Below are 25,701 nucleotides of genomic sequence, written 5' to 3'. Positions count from 1 at the left end.
TTTATGGAATACTTCAATGAACTTTTTAACTTAATTTTTTTTTCCTACTCCACTCATTTCTTTGTCATTGGCTGCATCTTATGTTGTAGCCTAAGTAGAACATAAACCAGTTGTTTCTCTGGCAGACAAAGTATAATTGGATTTATGTTTGTCAGAAGACAATCTACTATGGCTTTTACTTAATGCAGTTTCACATGTCTTTCAGTGGCAGCAACAAATTAATGTACATTTTTATTAGGTGTTGTATCTATTTAATTGACTGTCAAAGTGATGAGAAGTTAGGAAATCATCCAAAAGAGAGGTCCATCTCCCTTAGCCCAACAGCTCACACATTAGGTAGGTTTGCCCTGTCAGTGGGATGCCTTTAGAAAAACTAATAGCTTCCATCTGGGTGGAAAATCAAAACCTTTGGGGTCTGACAAAACTAGCAGATTTGAATTTGAAAGCAGAGCTAATGCCTCCATTTTATTTTTTACCATTCGCCCATAAAACATTATTTTCCAATATGTCAGCCTCATTTGGTGGCCAGTGGTCTGCAATTGAAAGTGGAACAAGCAAGCGGAGAAATCTGGACATTAGTGAGTCTGCCCTTTCAAGCTGGTGTGCCACTTTGTGGAAGGGTCTCCCCTAAGAGCAGGGGGGTCTTAATGACCATTCATCAATGCTCGTTGGCTGATCATTGAGTGCCTTCTCATTCAGTTTATCAAGTCTTGCACATAAAAAGTCAGAATAAGCCTTATTCAGCTTTGTTAAAGCCAACTAGGAGTAAAATGCTCCATTTGAACCCATTTTACCCTTGTTTTTTCACTTTGTTAATGCAGCCCTGCTTAAATGAGTGCCTTTATTGGGTCGGTTAGAATATCTGAAACTATTAATTCTCTTGTATTGAATAGCTGGTGGCAGGCCAGAGCAGATGGGGTAGGAAAGTATTTGGTTGGGTGTATTGCTTTCAATTAGGATCAATGAGGTTTCAGCTCCTTTGAATTAACTCACTTAATACCCACTGTGTGAAGTCACAATGTATCACAACAGCCTGCTAAGAGCTGAGAGGAAAGTTGAGAAGACCTGTGGAAAAGCTTTAACTGGCATTCGCCCTTCACGGGTGTAGAGAGCTTTCATTAACTGCAGACGATTTCAGTAGACTGATAGTCCCTGTTGGTAAGTCAGGCTTGACCAAAGGAAAAATCTGTAGGACAGGGCTGGTCTGTTTTGGAAATAAGTGAAAGATACCTGGGAGGAAGGCAATACCGTAATGCCCTTCTAGTGAAGGATCCAACTTTATTGTCAAAAACCAATTTATGTATTTCAGGGGGAGCCTGACGTTAAGTCGTTGACTAAATTTCCCAATTCAGAAAGTGACAAAAAAAAAAACAAAAACAAAACAAAACACATCACCTTCAAAAAGCTCTGTGTTCTTAATTAAAAGACATGCATTAACTGACATGGCTCTCCTGAGGAAGCACTTAGTTGGTCAGCAGTGTAGTCTCTGTTATTGTTCTGAATATATTTTAAGTATTTTTTCAAGTTTATTTTTTTTTTAGTAATCTCTATGCCCAACGTGGGGCTCGAACTGATGACCCTGAGATCAAGAGTCACATGTTCTTCCGATGATGGAGCCAGCCAGGCGCCCCTATCTTAAGTTTTAAAAAAGTATGTTTCCTCATGATGATGCAGGGCAGTGTTTTTGTACTGGAGAAAACTTTTGTAGTACGTATTCAGTACATACTCTTTTTTTCCCCCCATTCACCTACATAAATGCATTCATCATCTTATTGATTGTCTATTTTTATTATACAATTTGGATGTTAGAGATTTTGGCTCCCTAAGCTCGTTCTTTCTTTCTTTCTTTCTTTTTCCTTTTATTAAAGGGAAAGTTATTTCTGTCTAAGTAACTGTACAGAACTATGTATCCAGATCTCCCTGTTTAGGGAGAACTGCCAAATGGGGTTGCTGCTTTGCTTGCTTCCGTGGATGAAAGCAGAAGAGGAGGGGACCGGTTCCTTGAGAAAAATACTGAACTCATCTCAGATGCACACCATTCAGTTAGGCCCTTTCTGCAGTCAGACTTCTAGGTGAGAATCTCCAGGGATCTGGGTTTTGTTGACGTGGATCAATTTAAAGTGGCAATTACTGTAGTCAGAGAACAGCTTAAAAAGCTTTTTTTACACATAGAAAAGATATATAATCACACAGCATATGGAAGTTCAGTGTTCTGAGTAGTGGTGTGTAGGAACTTGCCGTGTACCAGTATTAAGACCCAGTTTTAAACCTGGATATCATCCAGTTTTCTTAAAGTGTATTGCATTTTTGTCATATGATTTTCTATTTCAGAAGTGATTCACCGTGCATATTGATGAAAGTTGGGTCTCCCACTGTGAAAATGTTTTCTTCCTAACGTAGGTATAGTATTAAAAAAAATCAGTGACACGTAGCATTGAGTGGCTTTAAAAAAAATAACTCTCTTTGAAAATGAACATCCACAGACTCAGGATGCTGGATTCCATAAAGGCCCTTATAGCAGGACTTAATTGATTATCATACTCATGCCTACTATAAAGCTTTCTGTCATAAGAATGTTTGAGCTTGGTGCTTAACTGTACTGAAATCCATTACACAGAACCTCATTACAAGTGACATCTAACTAAGATGAACAAAAAGATTGGCCTCATAAATAGGGTGCAGTATACTATTAGTGACAGAACAGAGTAATCATTATGAATTGTAGTCTTTTTACAAGTTGTCTCTGACAGTGATGGATTTTTGAGGGGTTCACTAGATGAAGCCATGCTTCCTGGGTGCAGTATTTAGGGGCTGTAGACATGCTTATTGATTGACGCTGTTTACCAGAGATGATTTATTTTTAGTTTGTGTAGGGTGTGTGCATGCATGTAGGTGTACTTTGAAACAGGTTGTGTGTACTCTTGGGGAGAGGTGTAGGAAGGGTGAGTAGGTAGAAATCACAGTCACTGCCTCTGTTTTTCAGATGGGTTTTTGAGATTTCTTTGAGGCAGCAAGTAGGGAAAAAAAAATCAATCTGACAAGGGCTAAAAGCATATGGAAAGTAGTATAAGCAGAGGACATGTCGAAGACCGTGAAGGGACAGCAAGAGTTAAAGGGGATGCTCCTGTCTGTCATAGGCATTGAGCTTGCGGGCTGGGCAGAGACTCCTGAGTGGAATTGTTTCTGTGTTTATAGTGGATTGACCATACATTGGAAAGGTAGAGCCTGCGGAATCTGTCTCATTGTGTGCCCTGTTGTTAAAACAAATAACACACAGACCTTAGGAAAGATTTGCAAGTGTTAAAATGAAGAAGAGTTTTAGAAGCGAACAGTATTTTCCTTCTGCCTGGCATTTTGTGTTTGGAAAAGGCATGCAAGGCAGGCAGGCGTATGTTTCTGCTATGAGGCAAGGATGTTTTACAAAGGACTAAAGAGGGACCGCTGAGAGGAAAATAGCCAGCTTTAGATAAAGCACTGTAACAAAGGCTTGTAGTTTTATATATCATGGTGTCCATTAAAGCTTATGGGGAAGAGTCCATTGAACCTGGCTGGGTATGTGTTATTCATGGGAAGGATAAACATTTAAGGGTGTGCAAAAAAATCAGAAATCAGGAGGATGTGATTGTTCAGCTTTTGAAAAGGCTTTACAGTGAAGATTTTGTTTTCATCTCGCATGGATCTCTACGCAAGGTAGAGGAGAGTAAGCTGAAAATGTTTGGAGCATATCAACGCAGGGATCCCAGGGGGTTAAAAGCACTCTAGTAAAATAAAAGTGGTCTGCTTCTGCTTCTAAAAAGTGTTCTATTTTACACATACCACTGAGAAGCTGACAAAGGGAATGATTCGGATACTTTGTTCAGTAGGATAAACTGGCACAAAATACAAAGTCTTAAAAAAAATGTTTTTTTTTTTACTGTTTTGGATTTCCAGTTCAATAAACAAGCTTTGAGGTTTGTGCCTACGTTTGATTTTTAATAGAGTTTCCAATTATGGCTGTTAATAGAAGATGGAAGGGAAGCCGTTTCATTGTGAGCAGTGGTAGGGGGCCAGTCTACTTTCCATTCTTTTGGCAAAATAAGGGTTAACTTGTAACGGGATGGGGGTGGTGATGAATGAATTATTCAGCGTTTAGCTTATCATTCTGCGTTTTACTTTCTGTTCTTTGGTGCTCTGGAACTTGCCCAGAGAGGTAGAGTGGGTAAGGGGAGGTAAGGGTTGCAATACTTTGCACACACATCCCTGTCATTGTTCTGCCTGAGGAGACAGGGCTGGGTTCAAGGCCACATGTGCTCCTGTCATCATCCACATTTCTGCTCCAAGTGCAATCCGGAGTGTCAGCTCTCCATCTGTCTCTGCCTGGCAGGCGCACGCGCCCAGCACCCTGCCTCGGGCTATGCTGCCCCAGCCCCTTCTGACGGCCCTCCTCTCTCTGCTGGTGCTCATTCCAGAACAGGAGGCATGAGCCCCGATCCCGCTGGATTTTAGGAGAGAGTCACTTTCCGTGTGGACGCTGGATTCAAGGATGCCTGGTGAGTTAGCCCTGCTGCGCTCTCTCTCTCTCTCTCTCTTTCCCTGATTTTGAAATGAAGAAAGCTTACTTTTTATTATGCATGGAGAATACCTTCTGCCCCACGCCGGACCGGATTTTGCATGGGCAGGCAGAGGCTGGGGGTGACAGAGGTGAGGTGTGGAAGGTGGCGGAAAGAGAGCCATCAAGATCTAGATAAAGGGGTACAGGGTGTGGAGGCTCTGCTCTGAGAATTTGGGAGGTGTGTTTTAAAGGCAGAGGGGAAGGTACAGCCACGTATGTTTGCCCAGAGCAGCAATTTTCTTGAGGGATTTAGCTCAAGTAAGAAGTATTGTTTCTGTGATGGATTTTGTGACTGTCATCTGTACCTTGTATCCTGCAAATTTCATCTGCGGAGAGAGTTTTCAGATTATGGCAGAATCCTGGGATAAGGTCTCTTTAAAAAGCTGTTTATGTCAGAGAAAGTGAAGGAAGCTTTGGAACTACAAATAATTTCAGTCTTGCCCTAAATCAACAGTCCTTAGATGTCATCGGGCAAATAATTGAAATCAGTTAATTAAAAAGAAAAGGTCTGCTGGATTGCCGAAGCTGTTGTGGTCCTGGAAATTGAGTGTGTGTCAGTTTCCTCTGAAACATGTTATCTTTGGAGCCTGGAGTGTCTCTGTGATGGTTGCCAGTGAAGTCTCTGCTTGTGGAGAAAGAAGGCTGGGAGAAGCCTGGTGGAGAAACTCGGGTTGCTTCTGCTGTTCTCAAGAACTGTCTGGATTGCCCTGTGCCTACTTTGAGCAGCCCCTCTCCATATAAAAAAAGATGGGGCAGATAGAGATCCTCCAGCTGGCTGATTTGTGCACATTATTTGGGTAGGACAGGCAGAAGAGGCTGTGCTTGGTCCCAGAGTTTGTACACCTCACAGATGGTGTTTTGAAACATTATCTGCCAGTTTTCTGCAACCACAGTTGTGTGTAGGTATTGCCAGTTGTTTGACGAATGTTTTTCCCTTTAGGATGTGTCTTGTAGTCCTCATCATTATTGATATATGTGCAGAAAGGATGTATTTGTGACAGAACTGCACTTTTTCATGAGTTCAGTAGACAAGGAATGCATGTCGCTGAAATATGGGGGAAATCAATTTACAGAAAGACAATGACTGAGGTCTTTGAAAGGTCATTTTAACTCTTTAAGCTCTCATCTTGATTTACATGCGCCATGCAACTAAAGATGTCATGTGCATTGGGTATGTGATAGGGAATTGGTGTGAAAAAGTGCTTGTGGTGGTGCTGGTGGTGCTGGTGCTGGTGGTGCTGGTGGTGGTGGTGGTGGTGCTGGTGGTGGTGGTGGTGGTGGTGGTGGTGCTGGTGGTGGTGATGCTGGTGGTGGTGCTGGTGGTGGTGATGCTGGTGCTGGTGGTGGTGGTGCTGCTGCTGGTGGTGCTGGTGGTGGTGGTGCTGGTGCTGGTGGTGGTGCTGCTGGTGGTGGTGCTGGTGGTGGTGGTGCTGGTGGTGCTGGTGCTGCTGGTGGTGGTGGTGGTGCTGGTGCTGCTGGTGGTGGTGCTGCTGGTGGTGCTGGTGCTGGTGGTGCTGGTGGTATTTTTATTTCGCCAGAATATTGTAGCAGCGTTGCATCTGATTTTTATGTCCTGTCTCGAATCTTCTTTGTTTTTATGCTCTAAGTATATGTGGAATGATCTCATTGATCAGCATTTTGAAGAGTCTGTGTTGTTTTGGTTAAAGCCCCATAAGTGCCCAAAGCCATTTGTGAATGATCATGGGTGAAAGAGATTAGTTAGGACCCTTGCTACCCCTTACTGCTTACATGATTTTAAAGTCCTCTTCAAAGCAGCCTTATTGAGAATACATTGCACTCTGAAGTTTTAGAATCATTGATAAGTTTGTTTCAGTGTTAAGTTGTTAATGTCTGACTGGTTCTAAGGCAGTAGCCTCAAGTGTGGCAGTGTTTCTCTCTCGCTCTCTCATCAACTGTGTTAGAAAACCTTGTACTTGGATGCAGAGAATATATTAACAGCTGTGACTATGAGCCTGCACCAGAATGGCGATACTTGAGCAGATCTGACACTTGGCTATTTTTGACACCCATCTGTACTTTTTAAACTCTCCTATCGCATGAACTGCCTCTTAATATGTTTTTAGCATATTTTAGTCCATACATATGTACTTATATTAATGGACAATTTTAACCATCTGAGACAGATTTTATGTTTTTAAGTAAGACATTATGTGGAGTAGATTAAAAGGATGTGTTTCGGGTAATCTGATATTGTCACTTTTCTTTTTTCTTTGACTACATATTTATGTATCAACATTTAATCTTACTATTACTACTACTGTTATCATTATTTAGTAGGTCAGATATCAGAACTGGTTCCTGGGTGTCTCAAACTTGATGTAACAATTCTCAGGTCTAGGACCTTTTTCATAAAAATGGGGATCCCTGTAAACAGATGTGCACAGACCGAACTTATTCAAAGACATACCAATCTGTGGGGGTGGGTAGGTAACAAAGTCTTAGTTTAGGGATTTCTAGAACTATTTTGGTTAAAAAAAACACACTTTAGCTGTTGATATCATACTGTTACAAAATGAGCCATAAAAAGTCGAAGGAGACCACGCATGCTTTAAAGAACTAGATTGAACTATTTTTATGATTTAACTTAATACAAGGAAATATCATTTCACTGCCTGTCACTTTGGAACAACTAGATCCTTGTGTTTAAGAAAAGGAAAATGTTTTCTCATGAGAGACCTTGGGCATTATATTCTTTCGGGAGGAGATGACTCCAAGCTTTCTGAAACGCTTATATTTTTATCCATCTTTGTATAATATTATCAAAGAACATATGTTGACCTACAAAATGCTTTCAGGACTGTTTCCTTAAAAGGACAATAAGTGAGCAGAGTCAGTGGAGCCCAGAAATAGTGCTGTTCTTTCAGAAGATGGCTAGTATTAGGTCAGACCACCCTTTCTCAATGGTCCTGCTCTCCAGATGTGCCTGGAACTTTTTTTTTTTTAAGTTCAAGTTTCCAAAAAAAAAAAAAAAAAAGGTTTGTTTTCAAAATCTGGTTTTACTTAAGACATCTCCATCCTGGAGTGCATTTCATAAATTGCCCACATATTTTTCTTAGCAGAGAACTTAACTGGCTGTAATTTTTAACACATGGCCACATCATGTGATATTTTCAAAACACTTACACATAGCTTTAAGAAGGTCCCTGCAGAAATGATCCATCCTCTCGTAGCCGGCCCGTTTTTTTAACAGCATATCTGCATTTTCCATTTAGTAGAGCTATATATTATTAGCTTACATTTTTGGGTAGTAAAACAGTGCATTGCTGATTGTAAAACATGGACTTTATTATCTGCTGAAAATTGATTTGGCATTTATAGCCACTGTGTACTAGACTGTTTTTCTGTTTTTAACATCAGTGCTTGCAAGTGATGATTTGTGTAAAAAACAGAAATGAAATTGCCATGGACAGACAACTGTGAGTGTCCCCAGTAACTGAACATTTGGATAATGCACCTGGTTATTTTTTTTAAATAGATTAATCTAGAAATGCTATTATGCAAGAACAAAAAAACACAACAGTCCATCCACTGTCACTCGATCTTACCTTGTGAGTTGGTTTGCTATTGTGTTGGGCGAACTCTTTGCTGTTTCAAACAAGCCTCCTGCCAGCTATGAAAAGAAAACCATATAAGCTGCAAATATCCAATTATAAATGTAGATGGTGCAGCCGTGACTTCTTTGTAGTAGGCACTTAGAAGTTCCAACTTCTCTTCAAGCCCTGGTACCATTTCCTTTCTCTTTTTCAATTATTTTCTGTTAATATTTTTGAGTCCTTGACCTTTTAGTTCTATGCATTTTAAATAATACTGGGAAACTTTTACAAGGCATCTTCCTGTGGAGTTAATGGACTATTGAAAAAGAAAAGTGTTCAATTTTTGGGGGGAGTGTGGTGGTGGTGGTGATTGCTGCTGACGATTTCGTAAAACAACTAGTTTATTTTTATTTCTTAGAGTATACATTTGCTTCGTGGGCATTATATAGCCTAGAAGTGTTTATTAACCATCTCATCACTACACTGATATTTGATGTCTGCAAGAGATTCTGTAATGTAATTGCAATATTCCGAACAGCCTTCTGTCTGAATCATCAGAGTGACAAATACCTTTAAGAGCTGGAAGGTTGATCTTGCAAGTGCTTTTAGTTTACAGATGTTGAAACTGAGGCACATAGAGGTCAGGCAACTTGCTCAGGTGTTTTATTAAAGTAAGACGATTCTCCAGTCCATCCTCTTTGCTCGGCCGCTTCTAAATCTCACAGGCACATTTCATCCCTTTACCATGTCAATGTCAGCCTTACTTCATTGTCTTTCCTAGTCCACCCTGGATGACTCTTACTGTATGCTTTCTCCCCTCTTACTCCAGGACCTTAGAGCTCCATGGGAGAAGAGTCTCTTGACAGTAATCACTTGACCTGTGGTAAAAGTAGGCCATCGAATTTATCTTCTAATTGTTTGGAAATGAGAGAGCCTAAATGTGTTTAATTACTAGAGTACTAAGAAGCTTGATTAATACAAGGCCATGGCAATGGAAAGGTTGCTGTCATAAGGAAATTCAGGTGGTACACTTTGGTAGGTCGCTGCAGGTGGGCCAGGGACCAGATGACTAGGATTCAGTCCCTCCATGCCCTCATGGAGTTTTGAGTTCTAGTGCTCCAGGTAGAGAAGTAGGTAGTGATTATGATACAAACTAATAAGAGCCCAGAGACAGGAGACGGGTACAGAAACCCAGAGGCGAGGGAGGCCCTAAATAGATTAGGATTCAAGGCCATAGGGGAAGAGTGGGCAATGGGCCAAGCTACTGCTTATTAGAAACCCTTGCCTGCTTTATGCTTGCCTCAGATCAGACCTTCGTTAATGTAACTTAACATTTTTTGGTTTGTTGTTCTTATACTGTGGACAGGACATTCATTTTTGTTTATTAAATTTTAATTCCTATGTGCATGAGAGTGGGTATAGTATTTCTCGAAAGCAATTTCTTTGTGTACAGTTGTGGTTCTTGGGTAGCTAACTGTATCTAGTGGAATAAGTCATTAACTTAAATGACTCATAACTTGAGAACAATAGGATTTCACACCTGACCAAGAAGCAGGTTTATCTGGCTGGCTTTCTCAAACAGCTGTTTGCATTAATTAATATTAATGTAAATGTACTTTCTGAGAATGTCTAGCTTAATTATGTTTTTCAACCCATAGAGTTCCAATCAAAGGAATCAGGAAATCCTCTTAATCTCAAAGGGAATATATAACTGCCATCTCTGAACGGAATAAATCTCTGATGGTATAGTAAGAGCAGCCTATTATTGAAAGCCTGCACATGCCAGGCCCCAGGCTAGGCACCTTCTAGACTTCCTACTTTTTGCTACTGTTCTGCAAATGGTTTCTGTGGCCACATGATCTGTTTGAAACCTGAAGATCAGGTAAATTAAGCTTTTTGCCCAAGGACACATAGATAAAGTTAAATGAGAGAGGAAGGATTCTCCGGTTTGCCTGACTTTTGGATTCCTTTTTGTTTTTTCTTTTTGAGGAGGGGTGAGGATGTTGTGTCTTGAAGAGAAGATATTTTGTAGTGCAAGCTAGATGGAAACATTTAAAGGGGGAGTGTTTGAATTTGAAGTAGAGTTCTCTTTGCAGACAAATAAAAATGGAAAGGCATTAGCCTTAACCATCAAGAATGATCTTGGATAAAACAGGTTAAGATGCCACTTGGTTCTCTGTGTATTCCTACTCCTCTTGAAAGAATGCAATGAGAATAATAGGCATCAGGGGGCTAATGTCATTATTTTGAAAAGTCTAATAGAAATCATAGACTTACTCCTTGTCAAAGCTGTATAGACTAACTAAAACAGCGCCTTTGTAGGCTTTGGGAATGTGGTAATCCAGGCTCTCTTCTGTTGATCAGAAGCTCAGATAGATGATTTTCCAGTGTTTTGGATTAGAAGAAAACTGGAAAGTAAATTGATAGATTCAGCACATTGGCAGACCACATTGTTTTGTTCACCAGCCTTGTGTGGTTAAAAAAAAAAAAAAAAGATCTCTTGTTAGCAAGACTGTTGGGTACCCATGATCCTGCCCCAGATAGGTTCTGGGCATGCAGGCACGGTGACTCCAGAAGACAAGGACACTGTAGGAAAGCAGATACCTTTTTTCATCATGCCCCTCCCTCTCTAAAAGGAAGCAGTTGATTTAAAAAATTGTGGGATGCTTTCTCTAGAAGCTTTCCTTTCTGTTTCCCACATTTCTTTTTTCTTATTTATTTATTTATTTATTTATTTATTTTTTAAAGGCTGAGTGATAAGCATAGTCTGTAAAATGACTCACTTTATTAGAGGGATTCTTTTAATTCTGTGTGGTTTATTAACATCATACAGTGTACTTGCTGCTCATGCAAGAATATCATTTTGAAAGTACCGATGAGGGCATGATACTGTAAAGAATTTGGCCTTAAGAGCTATGTAATTAGATGGGCAGAAATGCTCTTTAGGAAGAGGGGATATTACAGGGTATCTTTATCATGTGTTTACAGGTTTAAGAAGAGTCTTAAAGAGTTTGACAAAGTAAACAGACCATTCTTAATAATCTGGGATGATTTTGATGGCAGGCGTAGTTATTTGGAACTTTGAGGACAGTTGCTGTGCTTCTGAGTGTGTCATTATTACACTTGAACTTTGCACGATTTAACTTCACTGCCTTCCTCTGGACTTGTCATTGGCTTTAATGATTGCCGGGTTATTGGGAGGAAAATACATAATAAAATTTGAAGGTCCTGTGGTAGCAATTTATATATTCTCGAATTTGAAATGCTTAACATGTGTCCTGACAAGGATATGACTGGCATGGGGAAGGGCCTGGATTCTGACACTTTCCATGGGAGATAGGCATTGTTTCCTCTTTATTGTGGTTATATTTGAACCTTATACTCAGCATGTATGGGAACACTTCATTTGAAAGGCCTGTTAACATTTATTTTCTTCCTTTCTACTCTAGCATTAGTTGTCTTTGTATAGCCTACAGACAGGAAGATATTAAAGGAATGGAAATGAAAATTTGAGTTCTTAGAAAGCACCTTATTTTCTCCTAGACTTCCCAGGATATTCCTAATCATTGGTTTATACAATAGGGAGTGATAGAAATCAGAGGCAAAACCCAAACTTCTTAATTACTCAGGCACACTTCTTCACCAGTGTTTGCTTGCTGAGAAGGAATTGGCCAAAAAAAAAAAAAGGCTAAATGTAGATGTAACCAGGATTTCAAAATGTTTTCTATTTTCTACAATTTAGGAGTCTCTCTGAAGAACTTTGTTGAAAGGAGGAGTTTACCTGTTGTTATTATTGAGCTATTTGCTACATAAAGGAATGTTCGTTTGTTTTTCATCTTTATTTACATTTTACATTCTGGGAGCAAAGCATTTGTTACCATATCAGTGTGATGTAAATATACTTTTCACCAAAACCTCTTGGAGAATTCACCCACTTTGTAGTGTTTTCCGGAGAGTAGAAGAGGACCTCTCTAAGCCACTAAGTTACTTCTGTTTACCGGTTTAAAAATTTTGTCCTTATTAGCAGTCATTTTGGATGGCCATGGTCTTCATACTCAGCTGTAGTCTTGCTCCCTTTGTGCCGAACGTGTTTTTTTTGTTTTGCTTTACAACTTGGATTTATATTGCAAGCAATTACTATGTTGTGTTTTATCAGGTCATCCCTCAAAAAGCTCAGGGTGTTGAGGATGCCAATTCCTGGGTGTGAATCAGGGTTCTTCCACGTAGTGGCATAACCAGGAACAAGTCAGTTTTCTGTCTGCCTGAGCTTCACTTTCTTTGTCTTAGAGAAAATCATTCTGCCTTGCTGACTTTTACTTCACAGGACCGTGATAATAATGAGTGGAAACGTGCTATGTGCCCCTAAAAAGCATAGTTTACATGCAAGCAGTAATTATTAAAGGCAGACAGTGGTGCTCCCTGGACTTAAAAAGCTGGAGGTGGTGGGGCGGGGAGGGATGGTGTTTGAGCCACACAAAAGGACTCTACACAATTGTGCTTGATGAGTTTTGTCTACATTTGATGGGATTTTCTCTCCTCTCTTTCTGTCATCTGCCCACCCTTTTACCCTTTTACCCATTCCACTAATTTGCTCACCTGGAAACAGATAACCAAACTTAGAATGATGAGTAAAATAATAAAGTGCATGCTTAAGAAAAGCCCATCCTGGTTTTTCAGTTATTACGGAGTGACAGTTTTCATGTGTTGCTTCAAGTTAGGTAATTCAGAGCACCCCCCACCCCCCCACCCCCAGTGATTTTCCTGTTCCTTGGTAGGGGATGTTGCTAGAGAGATGAATTCTGTCTAACCTTTTATGTCTCCCAAGATACATACTCTTTGTTGTTTAAAATAGACGTTTTAAACATCATCAACTCCTCTTGATAAAGCTGCCATTTACATTAAGATCTTGATTTCTTAGTTCTAATAATTCCATTCCAGGCTACCTGTGAGCTTGGCATATAGTAGGCAATCAGCAAATGTTTGCTTAATGAGTCAGTGAGTGGGTGAGAGGTGGACTGGGATTCACAGAGATTTTAAAGGAAAGAATTAATGCACAAAGCATGTTAATTATGAGGGGAAAAAATAGGAAGGTAATCTTATAAAATTTTTGGTAAGTGGTGTTTAGGAATCAAACATTTGCTTTCAGAGTTAAGGAAGAATAATACATTTACGTTTGAACCATACAACTTTATTGGTGACTCGCTGCATAGTAGTTGAGATCGCATGCATTATAAATCTGTTACTTTATCATGATCATATTTACTAAGAGTCTAATACAGTGTATAATACTTAAACCTTTCCTGGCATAAATACTGAAATTAGAAACAAAGTCGAAGGCTTTGACTGTTGTACACAATATTTTGGGAAATTGGCTCTCCTTTTACCTGAGCACTTGCATGTAGTTTGGGAAGATGGTTGTAAGGTTTCACTCTCCAGCAGACATAGGAATACGATTCTAGCAAAAGACAAATAACAAAATATTTTCATTTTTTTCAGTTAACACAAGAAATTCAGCCAAGCACTTTCTTTAGCCAATAATCTTAGATAAGTAGGAATTTGATAGGCTGATAAAATTTGTCAAGACTCCAGAGAGATTGCTAAGATAATTCATTCAGTGCATGATATAGATAGTATTCTCATGAAAAACATGTAATTTCTTGCTTTAACACAGCTTTCTTGAAATATTTTTGCCCCCTTCTGTTTGTTTCAACATTTACATTGAATCCTTTAAAGGGAACAGGGCAGGACTGTAGAGTTTCAGGGACTATCATTATATAGTATGCCTTGAAAGAATAATCTTGCTAATTTGACAGATATTTTATAAGTATTTCTATTCATTTGTGCCTTTTAAAAAATTCATGGGTCAGTTTAGCTTAACTGAGTGGGTCTGTTTTTACAAGGATATTGCTGATATTCTGCATATACCAGACTTTCTTTTTACTTTTTTTTTTTTTTTTTGGGGGGGGGGGGGGAATGGGGGAGGGGGGGGGGGGGGGGGGCGGGTAGTGGGAGAGAGAGGGAATCATAAGCAGGCTCCACTTCCAGCGTGGAGCCCTACAGGGAGCCCCTCGCAGAGCTCGTTGTGGGGCTCCACGTGGGAGCTTCATCCCACAACCCTGAGATCATGACCTGAACCAAAATCAAGAGTCAAATGCTTAACCGCTTAACCACTTAACTGACTGAGCCATCTAGGTGCCCCTAAGATACCAGCTTTCTAAGGGTAAGGGAGCTCTTTGGAAACATGGTACAGAATGATGTAGATAAGTGGTTCTCAAAGTAGGGTTCGTGGCCCAGTGGCCATCAGCATCACCTGGGAACTTACTGGAAATGCACATTCTTTGCCCCACCCCAAACCTACTGGATCAGAAACTCTGGGGGCGGCCCAGCAGTTGTGTTTGAGCAAGTTCTCAGAGGATTCTGAAGCACATTCAAGTTTGAGAAACACTGTTGTAAATTACAGTTTATGTCTCCTTCTGTATTCTAGAGAAAATACCCCTTTGTGATCATAAATAAACTAGGGGAGATCCTAGATGAATGGAAATCAAGGCAATTTATTTATTTTAAACGATGTATTTAAAAAATAATACTCAAGAAATTACAAGTAATGCATTTATTCAGATCCTTGGTTTCTAATGGCATATTCAGATTCCCACACATTACAGCTAAATTGACTGAGATACTTAAGAGAGGGCGCATTTTACCTGATTCTGGGATGTTATTTGTTCTGAGAGTTGCTTTTAAACAAGCAAGTCTATTTCGGCACACTCAGGTACCATTTACTATGCCCTTGCCTCATTTTGAGGCCGCCTTCTGATTATTCACAATTTTGTGAGTTTAGCTGATTGATCATCTTTAGAGAATATTTAGGGTAGACTTCAACTTCACAATAATGCCAGGTAGTCTTGGAAGTTTAGACATACGGAAGCGTTCTTTTTGTCCCCCTCCGTGTGGAGCGTAAATAAGGGTCCAGCACAATTAAAAAATGTTTCATCTGTATTGCCTGGAGAAGACTTATTTCTTATGGCTCCTGGATCTTCTGTTGTTCTCTTTTGTGCTTGGTGTGCCTTCAGTAAGCGTAGTCTGACACGCTTTGTGGCCTTTGCCTCCTGTGATAAAATAGATTGAAATGATTCCTGGCACCATCTGGTGAAGAGGAGCAGCCCGGGAGGACTGTGCTTTGAGAGAAAGTGACTGAATGCTAAGAAATGTGGAAGTCTAGGATTTTTTTTTTTTTTTTTAAAGAGCATGAACATTAATACATCTTCTTGAGGTTTGATGGGACATGTACTGCCTACTGCCCCATCTGGTGCTTATGATAGCATGGCATATTAGCATGCTGCAAGTTCATAATGTATTCAGGGGGAGGAAGCCTCCCTTGCATACCAATTGAGGCATCCTCTCTTTCAGAACTGCTTTTGAATTTCAATGATGTTTATATCTTCCAAGCCGTGACTGAACTGAGCATTTCCGCTCTGAGGAATAACATGAGAGAGTGTGTGTGTGTGTGTATTCTCTCCTATTCCAGCGTTAATTTATCTTCCTCCCTCCTTTCTTTCTTCAGGAAATTATAAGTAGTTTTTAATATTACGTTGGTATATGATTTTTTTAAAAAATTTCTGTTTTAAAACCACATAATGTTTTTATTATTTCGTTTCTGGCACTTAGGGCATTTTGCCTTGTGGAATTACTTGTGTCGTTGTCCCCTTACAGATTGAACACTTCTTTGAGGGTCAGGCCTGTATCTAATTATGCATGTGTCTCCATGGCACCTAGAGTTCAGTCATCCATTTAACAAATATTTATTTACTGAGCTCGCACTGTGGGTGTGACACTCTTTTAGGTGTTGAGGAATCACTGGTGAGTGAGACCTGGGTGTCCCTCCTCTCAGGACATTTTGTATCTTAGTTGGGAGGACTCAAACAATAAACAAAGAAACAGATACATCCACAAGATAATTTCAGATAGGGCTAAGATTAAAAACCACGCTGGAGGGCTGGTGGGTGGGAGAGTGGGCGGGGTGCTCATTTAGATTGGATTGTCAAGGAAGGCACCTTTAACTCCTTAAAGATCCTTAAGATTTTTGCTGAAATCTGAGTGATCTGAAGATTTAGTGGCCTAGGAGTAGCAAGTTCAAAAACCCTGGGGTGAAAACATAATTGGCATTTTCAAAGGTAGCTTGAGCCAAGTTCAGGCAGCCATTGCTACGAGTTGGGATTTTATTCTTGCTATGTCTGAAGCCATCAGAAGTGACATGATCTAAATTAATCTTTTAAAAGGATAACTTGAGCTGCTATGTGTCATGCTTTTAGTGGGCACTAAATAACTATCGAAGGAGTGAGATAGATGATCCTTTAAATCCATGGAGGCATTCTGTTGAATTGGAATGAGCATGGATGTTAGTATCAGAAAAACTCTTGGATTCTGGCCTTGCCATTTGCTTGATGTTGGGCCTGGAGCAATTATTTAACCTTTTGTAGCTTATGTCTTCTCATCTGCTGAAAGGGAAAATAGTACCTAAAACCATGGTATTATTGTGAGTTTTAAATGAGATAATTCATTTAAAAGACCCAGCACAATGCCCAGTTCCTAATAGACACCTGATCTACCATTGACATGCTGATCATAATAAAACATTTGGGCTGGTTTCTAGGAATATTTAAACAGTTGGCAGCATCTTGCTGGAAATCCTTTTCTGGTACTGTTAATCTTTTTAATAAAACACTGTTAAAATATTGCTATGGTAGTGCTCAGCATCTGCAGTCTGTTGCTCTTGATCTAGAATTATATAAGGAAGAAAACTCAAGGAATTCGGTGGCAAAATCCATGTCCAGTGAAACAACCTGGATTTTTTTTTTTTTTTAATCTCAGCCAAAATGTATCTCAGTGAACTTGAAACATTTTGACAAGTAACATTCTATCAGTTGCTTTACATACACACACACATACACACACACTCACACAGCTTTTTTTTTTTTAGTTTTAACTTCAGGCCAAATTGCCTTCTGAATCAGTATGATAATTGTGGTTATATGAAGGATATTATGAGTTTTAATTCATAATAAACAGCAACTGTTTATTAATTAGTTGTTAGATAAGCCATTTGAAAGGAATTTCTTAATATACTCAAATGGGGAAAATAAGGAGCTCCTTAGTTTTTGCATGAATGATGTACTTAATGGCAGGAAACAATCCTTCAACTATTCTCATTTAGTCTGTGAGGCAGTCTTTAGCTGGTCAGACTTTCTGTAGAGGAATTGTGGGATTGGGGCAGGGGCAGATGTTCCTGGTGGTTGAAAATCTAAAGAGTTCCAAGTTACCATCGTCTTGGATATAACTTTATTGCATATATGGGTTAGTTGAGTTAATCTTTAAGCTAGCTCCCTATTACAGTTGTGTATTTGTTTTTGGCTAGAGGTTCTCTCCTCCTCAATCGGTAAATTGTTATTTTTTCAGATCCCCCCACCGCACACATTCAGGAAAACAAATGATGCTTAAGGAATGTGGAGGAGGAGGTAGTGTGGCTAATTCAGGCAAGTTTCGTCAGCACTTGTAAGATTCTTGAAATGTTTTTCATGTTCTACAGAACTGTACGGAGCTGTTAACATCTGCACATTTATGTGAGAGGAGTCACATTTATTGCTGCCGTATTCAGACTGGGACGTCAGAGAAAGAGAAGGGAAGGAGAAGAGCTGGAGAAGCTGGGGGTGGGAATCACAGTTCAGAATAAGAAAGCTTGATGTTGGCTCCTCAGATGGATCATTTTCCTTAGTGAAGCACTATTTGGATTCTTAACAACGTGATGGGTTTGCAAAGCTTCAGGAAGATTCAGAAGAGATAGTTATCTCACTACAAAGTCACCTTATGGAAACTTTGTAGGCCATCCCAGATATGGTCTGTTCAGCTTCCTGTGTGCATTCTGAGTCTACTCAGCAGCGTGCCATGAATGCAGAAATTGAGGTTACATTTGTTTTTCTCTAGGAAGAGGGGAGAAAGGAAAGGCCAGTCAGCCAGGTGAGATAGATACAGGAGCTAATCTGTGTTGGGTCTCCCAGGACAGGGGCCTCACATGTAGAGTCTATGTGCTAAGTAATACATCTGACCTCGGTACCATGCCTCCTCATTTAAATTCATTTGGTTTATATGATATAATATTGCAAATTAGACCACTAGATTTCTCCTCTCTTGTCCACTAAGGACAGTGACCATATCTTGGATAATAGCCACTTTGTGATTATTTTCAATTTCGGTTACTTTGCGTGGCCTTTATTTTTTTGTTTGGTTTGCTTTGGTTTGGTTTATAGTAGTGGAAACAGCTCTCTGCACCTCCTCGTTTTCCTAAAACGTATTTAAAGATGTACTACCCACAGCCTACTTACATGAAATGAACATCTCACCTTCAGGAGACCAGGTGTGTAGTTTGTTCAGTCTGTCCCTTCTTCCCTCCTCCCCCCCTCCCCCCCGCCACTTCTCCTTTCTTCTACAACATGCTTTACAACAGAGGTTATAGTATTTCTAGGGATTGAGATCCATGGCAAGCTCCAGTCATACTAAAGTCATATTGTACACACACAGGGTCTCCATAATGATCTGTCATACTTTCCCCTCAATTTAAGATGGAAAGGGGAACAGGGCCTAGACGTTATTTACTGACACCTCATAAAGTTTGACAAAACCAGAAGTCCTTAAAGGTCTGAAAAACTATATTGAATGTTCATTTAAGCAGTCAGCATTAATTGTAAATGTTTACATTTAAAGTTAATTGTTTATTGAAAATACATTAAGTTGAATTGGTTCCTTTGGTGAGCTAAACATTTGGCAACATTTTTGTAACTTAGCCCATATTGAAAGTGCACAGGTTATGCTCTTGTCTTCCTCAATAATTTATGCAATAATTTTACTTGAAAGAATTACGTGGGAACTTTTCTTGAAGGACTCCTCAGCTGCTCAGAACACAGATCCTTTGCATTGTAAACTGCATTTAGGCAGGTGTGTAGCAGATGTTGGAGGAAGCGGGTGAATAGATTGAGAGGGTGTGGCATCCTTTGCCCTAATATAACCTGTGAAGAAATTTTGGAACAAATTGTTTGAGGGCAAAGACTCTTGTCTCTTATTCCTTTCTTACCTTTAAGTGCCTAGCCCAGTGTTCTCATGTAATATGGGTGATGGATGTCTCCGAAGACTACCCTGTAACTCAGTTAATGAGAGCTTTGTGGTTCATGCGTTCCTTTAATCAGTCATGTGGCAAGTATTGATCGAACTCTTAGTATACGCTATACCTTTTTCTAGCTGCTGGGGATGAGCCTGTGAATAAAGCGGGTGTAATTCCTTGCCCTCATAGAACTTCCCTTCCAGGGTATGCGTTGTGGGGGGTGGGGGCGGGTGGGGGGGGCGGTGGATGGGAACAGACAATAAATGATAAACAAAACAGGTGAATTCTGTAGTATGTTAGAAGATGATAATTACAAAAAACTTGGGCAGGATAAGGAGGGTCCTTAGGGCTGTTGAGGCAAGAGGTCCCGTTGCAGTTTTAATTAGGGTGGATGAGATGGGCCTCTTTGAGAAGGGACTTTGGTGCAGAGATTTGAGAGGTAAGCAAAGGAGCCCTGTGACTCACTGGGGGAGAGGACATCAAGGCAGAGACTGAAGCCCGGAGTGTGGCCTGGGGCAGTTCAGGAAGAGGAAGGAGGCCAGTGTGGCGGGGTTGGACCTGAGTGAAGATGGGAGAACACTGGGAAAGGAGACCCAGATAACTAGAGAGTGAGTGGGAGATCGTGGAGGGCTCTTTAGGCCATTCTGAGGACTTTCCAATCAAACAGAGTTAACACTTATCCCGGAGAACCTGGGCCCAGCACCTTAGGCACATGCATTTTTCTCCTCTGCATGATGCTGTCACATGAGGTTTTTAAGCAGCGCCTCAGGCTGAAGGCCTCAGTGTGCCTCATGGATATCGCTATTATTTTTTTTTATTACAGGCATCAGGCACGTATTTATTTTACTATCATTGGCATTCAATCCAATTTGTTTTTTTTAAATTTTATTTTATTATGTTATGTTAGTCATGATACAGTACATCATTAGTTTTTGGTGTAGTGATCCATGATTCATTGTTTGCATATAACACGCAGTGTTCCATGCAGTACGTGCACGCCTTAATACCTATCACTGGGCTAACCCCTCCCCCAAACACCCTCCCCTCTAAAACCCTCAGTCTGTTTCTTGGAGTCCATAGTCTCTCATGCTTCGTCTCCCCCTCCAATTTCCCCCGCCTCATTTTTCCTTTCCTTCTCCTAATGTCCTCCATGCTATTCCTTATGTTCCACAAATAAGTGAAGCCATATGACAATTTGTTTTTTGTTTTTGTGTGTGTGGTGGGATGAGTTCCCTAACCTAACAACTGCTCGACCCAGTCCTAGTCAAGCCTACCTGTTCTGTCTTCTTTGGGTCCTGACTGCAGTATTTTCGTGCTTTTAATCCCATTTTAGGTATGATGTGCCAAGCAGCAGGCATCTGCCAAAGGTAAACTAATAGTCAAACTGGAGTAATACGGGAAATCTTTGTGTAAATCATGTGTTTTTCTAGAGGGGCGTTATTTGTGAGTCTTCCTGTAAGCTACAATTTAGAACCTCCTACATAGGGTAAGGTCTGTCAAATCAGCTTCCCAGTCCCCTTGAAATGGGTTCAGCTGGTTACAAAGTTACTCTAGTGTCTTTTAGCATATGAGAAGTCAGCTCTGCCCTGTAAGTCTGAAATGATACATGAATGGAAATAAGATATCAATGAAATAATTTGTGTCCTCTGGGAGAACCCAGGTGGTGGCATTGACTTCCCGTGTCACACAAGTCGTGTCAGTTTAACGATCTCCATCGTTTCCTTGGACCCACTTGAACTTCCTGACTTTCACGACGTGGTTGCCCCATCTCCAGCTCACCGAGTTGTGGTGCTGCTTGGTGTCATCTCAAAGTATAAGTGACTTCTAATGGCTGCACGGTAGAGAGGATTCATTTTAATATAAAAATATTTAGGTACTGCCTCTGGGAAAGACCTGGTGCAAAGCATCGCAGGGGTTTCAGAGAAAGGAGAACAGAGTCCCAGCCCTGAAAGAGCATGAAGCTGAGCAGGGGTGGTAAAGTTGAAATAATGATGGCCACGGAGGTTGAGAGGCAGGAGAGTAGAGATTCATTGGGAAGCCGTTGCAAGAGGCAGTGATGGTCTGGATCAGCATGGGAGGACTTTAAAAGCACCAAGGACTTAGAGTCTGTGGCATGGGCATTCTTCAAATGCATGCTATCATTGAAGAAGAAAGGAGGGAGCAGACTCAGGAGTGCTGCCGACATTTTGAGCCTGGGTAACTGGCAGGATGGCCGTGCCTCTGTGGAGCTGAGGAAGTCAGGAGGAAGGAGGAGTTCTGTGGAAAGGATACTCTCACTGATGAGTTCCAGACTCTTACAGGAGCCATTCTGCAGACAGTTGGACACGTAGGATGGTAGCTTGGGGGAGGAACTGAGGCCTGAGATAGAATTTGAAGTGGAGAATGTGAAATTGCACATGGCTACAATGGGTAGACAGTTTTGAGAATATGGAAAATACTCGATGGGTGTTTGATCGAAGCTCTGAAATTTCATTGTAATTATATGATGGTTTGTGGTGATCATGCCTAAATTCCCATTTGAAATTAACTTTTATGTTCTTCCCATTCATTAGACCTTTATTTCTCCTATCTTTTGAGAGAGTATTTGTATTGCTTTTAGTGACCATCAGAGCTATACTCACATCTCCTATTGTGAATACCTTCTCCTTTCCGTTCCGAATACCCTGGGTAGACCCTGCGTTTCACCACTACTTCCTGTTGCCTGTATCCTATATAGAACTCCTTCAGTGTGGAGTTAGTTGACTCCTCAGTGTCCTTGCTTGAACCAGTGTGGTTTCCAGGTGGAGGATACCCTGTTGCTTAAGAGCTTGGGCTTTGTAGCCAAAACTGAGTAGGATTCCTCATCTGCCGTCCTTTTACTGGCTTGTTGTGCTTCAGTTTGCTCATCTGGTGCTCTTGAGTATGAAATGAAATCATGAAAAGAGTCCCATACTTGCTGGCCCCCAATTAATGAATGGTTGGTGATGGCAGTGATAGTGATAATGATATTCATTCTATCTAACCCTCATTAGGTTTACCCGATGCCTGCCTCTCTGTCTGTAGAGAGACCCACGAAGCAAACATAGCATGTATGTAAACATGGGTTATGAATTTGGATGAGGTCCTGCCATGGAGTAAGAGTTTACTGGTTACTAAGCCCCCCTCTTCATAGTGCTCATTCTATCATCTCTTGAGAAGACTGATCAGGACACAACAGATTTACGCCTTCTTGGTCCTGTTTAGCCATTTTTTCCCTAGATCCCAGTCTGGCGTTGACTTCTTCACAGCTGCCTTTCTGTGAGACCTTGCAGAAGTCACGTTGGTTTTCTCATTCACAAAATGTGAATACAGCCAACTATCAGTTACAGTCTGTTTATTCAAAGTGAATTGGTTTTGACCTTTTCTCTTCTGCTGCCTCTCTTTTGCCCGTCTCGCTGCTAATTAATTTCCACACAAGAGAAGCAGCCAGAGCAGTAATAAAACATAAAATTGAAATTGGTTAATGTTGGTTCATGAGGATTTTTGAGAGCACAGAAGGTTGTGTAATTTACTGTGAGCTTTGTCTGGGTTTTGATTGATTGATTTATACCATCCTGACTCTTGTTATCATGGACGATAGGAATCAGCAGTTGGATAAAACAAACATTGTCTGATAAAAAAAATTTAGAAGATTTGGTATAAACTCAGCTTTAAGGTATGAGGATTTTTAATACCGTCTTCTCAAAATTCTAAAGAAAATATGACTGAAGAATTTTACCTGTGCCATCTTTAATATAACCCTTTATGCCTGTGTTACTATAAAAATATAAAATAGTCATACTAGTTTTTATTTTCACTTACTTAAAATTTTATCTCCTACATAGGGTACTCTCTGTGTACTTATTAAATTTTATGAGATGATAATGAATTACAGCTTTTTATAAAGTTCTTTTATTTTTGTGATAGCCTGCTAGAACCTAGCTGCTTTTTGCCTTTTAGTACATTTTTCTTGGTTGCTAATATTGAAATTTGACAAGGATAAGGAACTAGATGTTTCTTTTTGAAAGGGATTTCATAAACTTGGTTTGGGGGCATTTGAGGATATCTTAGCTAATCTTAGATAATGAATGTCAATTTTCTTAAAATAATTTCTAAATTGAATAAAATTAACTTTGGGGGAAACTTTTTTTTTTTTTTTTTGAGGGGGGCAGGATGCTCTGTAACGAGATGAGCTAGCAAAGGGGTCTGACAAATTTGTTTGAATTAAGATTCCTCCTTAGGAAGACTCCTCTTCCATACTCATCCAACTTTTTTTTTTTTAATAACAAATAAGAAATACATCTTTTTTTTTTTTTTAAGATTTTATTTATTTATTTGACAGAGAGAGAGACAGCGAGAGAGGGAACACAAGCAGGGCGAGTGGGAGAGGGAGAAGCAGGCTTCCCGCGGAGCAGGGACCCCGATGAGGGGCTCGATCCCAGGACTCTGGGATCATGACCTGAGCCGAAGGCAGACGCTTAACGACTGAGCCACCCAGGTGCCCCAAGAAATACATCTTCTTGTGAAAGAAATGAGAAATGGGAGAGGTTGAGGTCTGATTGAGTTCTCTGGATATGAAGAAATGAGGACTCAAGGAGAGAGGTATAAAAGAGAACCTATAAATTGGAATGAAAATATAGTTGTTTGCTAAATCTTTTCTTTCTAACACATGCTGAATCCCACAACGTAGGTGAGGGCAGTGAAATAATGAAATAGGACAGAGTCTTTCTATAAGAATGCTGTGTTTTCTTTATGAGTGGACACTTACCTTTTCCTTGGTGTGAGAGTGTATCAGCTAGGCTGTGATTCTGAGTGTTGCAGGAAGTAATGGCTGCCATGTATGAATGCTTGTGTATGTTCTAGGCATTGTATATGTGCTTCATATTCATATTTTACTCTTTTAATCTTCAAAGTCACTTATTGAGGCAGTAGTGGATCACTACTAGGACCACCCATATTTTAAGGTGAGGAAATAAAAGTTCAGAGATCAAGAAATTTGCCCAGTTAGGAGGTGGACCTACGATTCCAGTCAAGGTTGCTCATGTCCAACCCACACTCTTGGTTACCTGCCTGTACTCTTCCCAGTGTGTCCTCATCATATCCTAGGTGGGGAGCACTTTACCTTCATATAATAGAACCATAGAATTTTTACAGTTCAAAGAAATCTTAAAGAACCACATCTTCATTTTATAGGAATAAGAAAGGAAGGGAGGGAGAGAGGAAAGAAGGAAGGAAGGAAGTAAAGAAGGAAGGAAGGAAGGAAGGAAGAAAACATTAAGCCCAAAGTTTTAAACAGTCCTTTAGCTAACCAGTGGGCCAGCAAATATTTACTGAGTAATCACTGTGTGCCAAGTAGTGAAGAAGGCAAACATAGCCCATGTCTTCTTGGGATCCTGGTGGCCTTTATGCATATATTTGGTGGTGGATGATTGGCGGGGATCATTAGTAATATGATATCGTAGTTATGTAGCATAGGAGTATATAGTACAGCACTCCGGGGCGTGGGCCCAGAAATCCACTCCTTGGCTTTGAATCCTCTTCCTTTGCAATGGGACAGTGCTTCATCTTTTTAAGGTTCTGTTTTTTTCACCTGTAAAATGGTAATATTAATAACATCCATAGTATTAGCTTACCGTGAAGATTAAATGAATTAACATATGTAAAGCATTCAGCAAAGACCTGGCACTTGGTAAATGCTCGATAAATACAACTGCTATTAAGATGTTTTGACAATATTAGTAGTAGAAGTTGCACCCAAGCAGAGAAGACACATACAAAGACATCTGTAATAAAATGTGTGTTACATTATGATAGAGGAAGGAACAGAGAGCTTTGGGAGAACAGTAGAGCCAGAACTCCTAGTTCCCAGTTGGTTCGCAGGGCAGAGTCTAATGTAGCAGTGCTATTTTCTTTCTCACTTCCTTTTTTTTCTTTTTCACCTTGATACATTTCTTTTATCTTGTTGTCCTAAATTCTAGTGTTTCTGACTTACAGCAGTGTGACGGCAAACATTTATTCAGATCCAGCTATGTACTAAGCACCGTGCAGAATGCTGGGGTGAAATAATAGGACATTAGCCTTTTTCAGGAAGTATGTGTCTGTGTTTCTGTAGAGTATACACACATGGACACACACCTGCAAACAAAACAATTATAATAGATGATGCTAAATTCACTTAACAGATATATGCAAAATAGAGCCTACAGAAGGGAGTCATCAACTCCCTCCAGTTTGAATGTGGAGCAGGGGTAATTAGGGAAGGCTTCATGGAGGAGGTGGCATTTGTTCTGTGCCTTGAAGGATCACAAGCTTGTTGTAATCAAAAGACATTTCAAATACAGGGGAGAACGTGAAGCAGAAATGCTAAGGCATGAGCCAGCATGGCTGGAACTTACAGCATGAGAAGGTAA

General features: G+C 40.3%; 1 protein-coding gene across 6 annotated transcripts in view; it reads left to right on the top strand.

The window, feature by feature from the left end:
- RUNX1T1 (RUNX1 partner transcriptional co-repressor 1) overlaps positions 1-25,701 on the top strand; it is a 141,005-nt gene that overhangs the window by 35,635 nt on the left and 79,669 nt on the right. Inside the window, exon 1 of one of the 6 annotated variants that reach the window (XM_035011510.1) lies at positions 3,915-4,529. The exons of the other annotated variants lie outside the window; for them this stretch is intronic. Within the exon in view, the coding sequence (XP_034867401.1) occupies positions 4,523-4,529 (7 nt within the window). The 5' untranslated portion in view covers positions 3,915-4,522. Of the gene's footprint in view, positions 1-3,914; positions 4,530-25,701 lie in introns of those variants that run through there. 6 annotated transcript variants of the gene reach the window in all.

The sequence above is a fragment of the Mirounga leonina genome, unplaced genomic scaffold (genome assembly GCF_011800145.1).
Source record: "Mirounga leonina isolate KUSES-001 unplaced genomic scaffold, KU_Mleo_1.0 Mir_165, whole genome shotgun sequence".
NCBI classification, from domain to species: domain Eukaryota; kingdom Metazoa; phylum Chordata; class Mammalia; order Carnivora; family Phocidae; genus Mirounga; species Mirounga leonina.
Note: the sequence above shows the minus strand (reverse complement) of the source record. Positions and strands in the feature narration are given on the sequence as shown.